The sequence below is a fragment of the Onychostoma macrolepis genome, chromosome 22, assembly GCF_012432095.1.
Source record: "Onychostoma macrolepis isolate SWU-2019 chromosome 22, ASM1243209v1, whole genome shotgun sequence".
In the NCBI taxonomy this organism is placed as follows: Eukaryota; Metazoa; Chordata; class Actinopteri; order Cypriniformes; family Cyprinidae; genus Onychostoma; species Onychostoma macrolepis.
The window spans coordinates 1777947-1785946 of NC_081176.1; the positions used below are offsets into that span (position 1 = coordinate 1777947).

General features: G+C 36.2%; 1 protein-coding gene across 1 annotated transcript; it reads right to left on the bottom strand.

Moving 5' to 3' along the window:
- Nucleotides 1–1789: 1789 nt before the first annotated feature.
- Nucleotides 1790–7420, bottom strand: LOC131531305 (zinc finger protein 239-like). Its single transcript, XM_058761995.1, has 4 exons — nucleotides 7115–7420; nucleotides 5770–5856; nucleotides 2397–3068; nucleotides 1790–1880 (listed from the first exon to the last, which is right to left on the bottom strand). Exons 3-4 carry the CDS (start codon nucleotides 2890–2892, stop codon nucleotides 1831–1833), a joined length of 546 nt encoding a protein of 181 aa, XP_058617978.1. The 5' UTR covers nucleotides 2893–3068; nucleotides 5770–5856; nucleotides 7115–7420; the 3' UTR covers nucleotides 1790–1830.
- Between the last annotated feature and the right edge of the window lie 580 nt (nucleotides 7421–8000).

The window sequence follows — 8000 nt, forward strand, 5'->3', positions numbered from 1 at the left end:
ATATTTTCTAATATGAAATAGCCAGTAAAATAAAGGCTTTTTAAATAATTTTGAAGAAGAGTGCCTTGGGTTTTCCTTTCTTACATGCATGTATATATTTAAGAAAAATATGTCACGTTTATATATTAAATATATTTATATATAATATAAAATAATATAAATATATAAATGTATATACATGTAATTTTTTTCAAAATATATACTGTATGTGTGTGTATTTATATATACATAATAAATAAGCACAGTACACATACATATAGTATGTAAACAAAAACTTTTATCGCATCCAAAATAAAAGTCATGGCCAAAAGTATCAGCACCCTTGGTAAATATGATCAAAGAAGGCTGTGAAAATTAATCTGAATCATTAATCCTTTTGATCTTTTACTTAAAGAATTCACAAAAATCTAACCTTTCATTAGATAATAAGAATTTTAAATGGGGGGAAATATCATTATGAAATATATGTTTTTCTCTAATACACATTGGACACAATTAACGGCACCCTTTTATTCAATACTTTTGAAACCTCCATTTGCCAGTTTAACAGCTCTAAATGTTCTCCTATAATGCCTGATGAGGTTAGAGACACCTGACAAGAGATCAGAGACCATTCCTTCATCCAGAATCACTCCAGACCCTTTAGATTCACAGCTCCATGTTGCTGCTTCTTCTCTTCAGGTCACTCATGTTCTACAGGGTTCAGGTCAGAGGACTGGAATGACCAGCAGAAGCTTGGTTTTGTGCTCAGTGACCCATTTTTGTGTTGTTTTTGAGGTTTATGTTTGGATTATTGTACGGTTGGAAGATCCAAACATGGCCCATTATAAGATTTCTAACAGAATCAGTCACTTATTGATTTTTTATCTGTTGGTATTTGATAGAATCCATGATGCCATGCGTCTAAACAAGATGTCCAGGACCTCCAGCAGAAATATAGGCCCACAACATCAAAAATACAGCAGTATATTTCATTGTACACATGGGGTACTTTTTATCCCTGTGTTCACCAAACCCATCTTGTTTGCTGCTAAAAAGCTCATTTTTTAGTTTCATCTGACCATAGAAGCCAGTCCTATTTGAAGTTCCAGTCGTGTCTGATAACTGAATATGCTGGAGTTTGTTTTTGGATGAGCGAGGAGAATTTATCTTGAAATCCTCCCAAACAACACGTGCTGATGTAGGTGCTGTTTGACTATTTTGTTTCTGACCCTGAGACTCAACTATTTTCTGCAATTCTCCAGCTGTGGTCCTTGGAGAGTCTTTAGCTGCTCAAACTCTCCTCCTCACCGTGCATATAGACACACGTCCTCTTCCAGGCAGTTTCCTAACATTTTATGTTGATTGGAAATTCTTAATTATTGCCCTGATGGTGGAAATGGGAATTTTCACTGCTTTAGCTCTTTTCTTAAAGCCACTTCACTAATTTGTGAAGCTCCATTATCTTTTGCTGCACATCAGAAATATATTCTTTGGTTTTTCTCATTGTGATGGATGATTAAGGGAATTTGGGCTTTGTTTTCCCTCCTATTTATATTTCTGTGAAACAGGAAGCCATGGCTGGATAATTACATGTTCGTGTATTTGAGAAAAACATTTATTTCATTATGATATTTCCCCGCAGTTGTAGGTGATGGTCCTTCATCCAGCAAGAAATGTCTGTTAGAGCAGCTATCGTCGGATCATCAGGATGGAATGAGAGGTAGAGTTGAGTGTCATCAGCAGAGCAGTGATATGAAAAGCCATGTTTCTGAATAACAGAACCTAGTGATGCCATGTAGACAGAGAAGAGAAGTGGTCCAAGAACTGAGCCCTGAGGCACTCCAGTAGTTAGATATTGTGACTTGGACACCTCACCTCTCCAAGATACCTTGAAGGACCTATTTGAGAGATCAAACAGTCAGGTGTGCTGTGAAATATAGTTTGTTTAGATTTATCAAGAAATATAAATATGGAAACCCCAAAATCAACATTTCATGGGTTTTAGATGCAACAAAAATTATGAAATTAGTCACTCTTGATGCAAGAAAAATCAACAGACAACAAAAATGAACAATAAAACTTTAATAAAGTAAAAGTGGAAACAAATGAGACATCTCTCTCTTTATTGACTAACAAGATAATGTGAAGATGGATCAGATGCAAACCTACATGACAGCATCTCTTATCTGTCTATCTATATCTGCATTTTCTAAAATACACCCTAAGTGGAAGAATAACTAGTTGTTTTAAAACTCCCGAAGATTAACTTTATTCATTTTGAAAACTATAGATGTTTCTTTGTCCTGTCGCTAACTCTGGCTGGTAGGACAGATTTTATTACTCTAAGCATTATTATGTCACGTTTAGTGATGGATCTATGATCTACTTGCGATGAGTGTTTTTTGTATGATTACATAAATTTGATGAACGACTGAAACTCTTCCCGCATGCAGTGCAGTGATACGGTTTCTCTCCAGTGTGGATCCTCTCATGTGTTTTCAGGTCTCCTGACTGACTGAATCTCTTGTCGCAGTGTGAACACTTGTAAGGTTTCTCTGCAGTGTGAATCCTCTGGTGCCGTTTCAAATGTTGAGCTGTAATAAAAGTCTTCTCGCACTCAAAGCACATATAATCTCTCACACCAGTGTGTCTCTTCTGATGTACTTTTAAGTTCTGCAGTTGTGAAAATCTCTTTCCACAGAAAGAACATGAATGTGGTTTCTCCTTTGAATGAACTCTCAGGTGATTCTTCAGGCCTGAAGCCCTCAAAAATGTTTCGTCGCATTGATCACATGGGTGCACTTTCTCTCCAGTGTGGATGTTCATGTGCATCTTAAGGGTTGCTGATTGTGTGAATCTCTTCCCGCACTGATCACATGTGAACGGTTTCTCTCCAGTGTGGATCCTCATGTGAACCTCAAGATTCTGTTTACTTGTCAATCTCTTTCCTCACTGAGTGCAGGTGAAACTTTTCTTGTCTCTTCTTTTCAGTACAGAAACTCTTTCAGTCTGTGAGTGAGTTTTTTCTCTAGTTTTGCCAGGATGATGTTTCTGTGCTTCACTCTTCTCATTCTCCTCCATCAAATCTGAAATGAATGTGAAACTGTTACAATATAAATAAATCATAAAATAAATAAGAGAAATGTGAAGTGGAAGCAGAATATGCAAAGTTACAATCATTTTTATAAAATGAGTTACAATAAACTACATCAAAAAATATGGGCACATATTTCTGTACTGAGAACTATTCAATGTTTGATCAACTCTACAATGGGTTAGATGCACAAGATGGCGCCTGTGAGCTTCGACGGTGCAGGTGTGTGCATATTTACTTCTGCTCATAAACTTCCGGTCTTAGCCAGAGATGGGCACTCGAGTCACATTTTTATAGACTTCAGACTTGATTCGGACTCGAGGAAAAGGACTCATGAATATTTTAAAAGCAACTCAAGTCTTTTGTCCTACTTATATAACTGATATTCAAAAGGTGCACCGCATCCGCACCCCAGCATCCATCCGGACCGTGAGTCGTAACAGCAGCACCAAGTGAGCAGCACGCCAAAACAGTGGAGCGGATCAGATTACAAGTGCTCAGGGTCGTTTATGTCAAATATCTTTCAGTGCTATATGCAGTCCATGGTGATGTGTGGTGTGAAAGTCAATATGATGGCAGGGCGACCTCTTGTGGCAGTCGGACAGAAGAGTAGGCCCAGGATTCGTAACAGCTATAGCTTCATAAATAGGAAGATTTCAATACATGAGGATTCTGAATGGGATTTTTTAGCGACTTGAGACTCGACTCGGACTCATGACCAAAGACTCGAGACTTGACTCAGATTCCAGGTCACTTCAGACTTGACTCAGTCTCCAAGTTCAAGACTTGTGAACATCTCTGGTCTTAGCGCCATTTGCATTTGCTGTAACTTACAAAAGCTTATATAATAATAATAATAATTCATTTTTTTTATAGGTGCCTTTCATGACACTCAAGGTCTCCTTACAAGTAATCCTAAAAACCATACAACTAAGAATCCATACAAACAAGAACAATAAAATAAATTAAAACATTCATAAAAATTGATCTACATACAGTATATGCGTCAAAAAACACACACACACACACACACACAAGTTAATGAATTATGAAACTTGATCAGATATAATAAATGTTTTTAAAATTAAAGAGAAGATTGTGGTCTATCAGAGACGAAAGGAAACATCATTCTTATATTATTGAGTACTTCTGTGCCGTAATTCATAGAGATACGCTGAGATTATCTTTAATTGTTTCTCCAGTTGATTGTGCGGTTCATGCTCAGAATGAAAATCTGAAGATCTCTCCATTCACACAAAACACCCAAATGTGTAATACGCATTTCCCGATTTTGTTCTAACTGCCAGGAACTAAATGGCTCAAAAATGTATTTTGTTTCTGCTTGGAACAACACTACCCTCATCAGGATTTAATGTCTGCCGAAGTCGACCGAAGTATTAGTCCTCATCAGAGATATAAATAAACATGATAATGCGATGTGGACTTACAATAGATCAGCAAGTTTATTTTATAACATTATTATTGATCACTGTATTATTTAATATGTAGTTTAATTATTATAGGTTTGCATACAATGGGCCTCATTCATGAGACTTGCGTAAATATATGAGTAAATCCTGAGTAATTTGTGCATAAAACAGACCTTCCCGGATTCACAAATGCTTCGTAAACTTCCGATTTGATAGCTAAACATGTGTATGTTAATGAATTCCAATCATTCGTAAATAGGGCGCTCGTGCACGCTCAATTAGCATAATTCCAGCCTATGAATTACAGCTACGCAAATTGTGTGTCCAGGAACGCAGTGGAATATTCTGGTCTACTTTCTCAGGTTTGGCTCCGGTACATTGCATAAAGAAGACTAATAAGCCATATGCCAAACAATAAATATTCAATAACATATGTGCACCAAAGAGTTTTTAGCCAGCTGAAAAAAATGTCAGGCGCTCTTCTTAAAGCGACCAGCTGGTGGCGCTTGAGAACGCTTTGGTGGCACAGTGTTTTTCCAGCTGAGACTCTTTGGTTGCTATGATTTGGAATATCCACGGCGGCAACGTATTACTAGCATCTCATTTTTAAGAATTTTACAAAAATGCAGTAATACTGACTTCTCCATTGTTGTAGGCAGTCCTTGTACAAGTAGAATGGTTGGTGGCTATTTGTCCCACCCTTCCTCTATTTACAGCTGAGTAAATAGACATTTATCAACTCAGCTACAAAAAAACTTGTAATTGTTATGATGGCAGTGGATCAAAATTCAGTGTCGTCAGTTTGCCAGAAAGAACACAGAATGTTTTACGCACAATTTACACGTGGTAGGGAGCAAATGGTGTACATTTCTTTCGTACCAACTAACATTTCGAAAATATGAACATTTTCATGAATTCGAAAGTTTACGTCAGAATGGCTTTACGAATCATTTACACAAAAATTCGTTCTGTTTCATGTATGAGGCCCAATGTCCAGTGTTTGTATTTCCCTTGTTTCTGTCAATTACTGCATTTATTTTTGTGCGAGTGACATGAATACAGAGCATTTGTTGCATAAATCATCATCTGTCTGGTGTCTATAAGCAGCAAAAATACAATATACTGTACAGTTATATATGATCTAGGAAAGATAACTGATGTGAAGAGAACAGGGTGTAAATGTAAAATATGTGGTGACAATATTGATGGAGCAAGTTGATGTTTTTCAGCCTCATTGATGAATAATCGAGAATAAACACCAACCTGTTTGTTCTTCAGTGTGTTCTGGATCTCACTGTCCTTCAACAAACTGCAGATTTCACTTCTTCCTGATGCTTTGACGCTTGTAGGCTGGAAAAATAAAATCAATAAATCCATTATCTATTATTATTTATCTTTTCTCTCATTAATGTACAGGCACAGAACTATAGAAAAACACAATTAAAAGATACCAAATACAAAACAATATACGAATTTAAAAACTGAAAGAATAAACACATATAGAAATATAATTTTACAAATCTGCAAGGTACAAATAAACCACCAATGAATTGAGTTAAACTTAGTTTGTTTTTATGTGTTTTAGTTTTGTGTTTTATATGAAACATGGTTTATAATGAATAAATGCTGTTGTGATAGTTGCGTCTTGTAATAGCTGGTCGTGTCTGTTGACATCAATAAAATGAGCTTAAAGTGGCAATTAACAGATCTAAAGTCATCTACTGACATGAAACAAAGAGGATTTTCATCAGCTCTGATAATATTGATGAGCCATAAACACTCATTAAACAACCCATTCAGGATCAGCAGCAGATCATCTCACTTTATTCTGAGTGTTTGCTGTTCGAGTCAGAATATACGCTGAAAGCCTATTAAATTGTTCTTATATGACAATTACTTCTCAAATGATACAGAAAAAATACCAGTAACATAAAGACAATATTTATCAACTATTCCCAGATAGCACACGTACGTCTGCGAGATGTCTGTTAAAGATCTCTTGATCTGGAAAGCATCTGCAGTCTACAAACGTCTGACAGACGTCTTTCAGATGTCAGTTTTACATACATTCTAAATCATAAACATCTTAAAGACATCTAATAGACGTCTATTTGACATCTAAAAGGAGACGTCCAATAGACGTATTGCAGATGAGCAAACACCCTAAAAAATACGTCTTGCAGATGTAAATGCAGATGTCAAATAGATGTCTCCTAGATGTACGTGTGCTATCAGGGTTATAATTTGTCCATAGTAATTAGTTTGCTAACATATTACCGTCTTGTATGTGCGCAGAAACTAGCAAATAATGTTGCTTTAACTTGTAATGTGTCTTTTACAGTTACTTAAACCGCGCGAACTGTTCCCCTCAGAAAACTCCGCGCTGACTGAAGCGCGCGCGCGCTGGTGGTGACGTCACCACCGCGAAGCGAAATCAACGGTAGATTTTTATTTTATTGTTATTATTATTTTTATAAGTATCAATATAAGAACATATCAAATAAAATAGGGGTAAAACAGTTACACAGCCATCTCTGTAACCATAGCGACACGTAAACTGCGTATTAAGCATAATTTACATAAACATAGTTTACAAAACATAATTTACATTTCTAAGCTGTCTCGGGTGTTCTCGCTGCTTTTATCCACTCACGTCACATTATTTACATTGCTGTGAAGCTTCACGGTTTGCTTTCGAAGCCTTTAAAGTGAATAAGATAAAGGCGAACTCTAATCTCATCTGTCCTCAGCTAACCGAGCGTGTCTGTTTGTAGTGACACAATGCCGATGTTTACTAACATTTCCCATCACCTCAGGAGAGAGTGACAGCTTTAACACGAATGACTGACAGAAGTTTATCAGATGACGTCACAGACGGCTGGAGTTGTGCTCACGCGGCAAAAGGCGTCTAAATGATTTTTTCCCCACTAATCTATAAATCCTTAAAACGAGACAGACAGGGGCGGAGCCAGGGGACACTCCATATTCTTCATCATAAATAAAGCATACAATAGTTCTCTTGTCAGTTAAGTCATGAAATTACCGTTAAAGTTGCAAACTGTGCATGCATGTATATATGCATCACATTAAAGAATGTCTCTCAAATGCATCCTAAAATAATATATTCTGCAGTTCGAGATCACAATAAGGCGCAAGCTGAAGTATTTTTTTTATTATTATTATTTGTAATTTAATGCACAAGTAAATGTTTCAATGGCTTTTAAAATAATATGTTACTGGAAAATAAGACAAAACTGTCTCGTTAGGAACGATATGCTGTAAATATGCTGTAAACAGTGAAGCTCAATGAAATACATTTTTGAAATTGAAAATAGATTTAGATTCAACCTTCATATACCAAATATATTTCAGGGGCAGGAAAATACATTTCAGTCTTACAGTGGCCTACATTTAGACTAAATGCAAATGTGGATGGAATAGCCTACTAGAGATCAAAACTACATGATTTAATTTTTTCATATATTGTAATTTTG

Excerpts from the sequence above, each read along its gene's own strand:
- LOC131531305 (XM_058761995.1), bottom strand. The coding sequence starts at position 2,892 with ATGAGGATCCACACTGGAGAGAAACCGTTCACATGTGATCAGTGCGGG. Across the intron at positions 1,881-2,396 it reads CAGTCGTTCATCAAATTTAT|GTCCTTCAAGGTATCTTGGA; the intron begins GTAATCATACAA and ends TCTCTCAAATAG.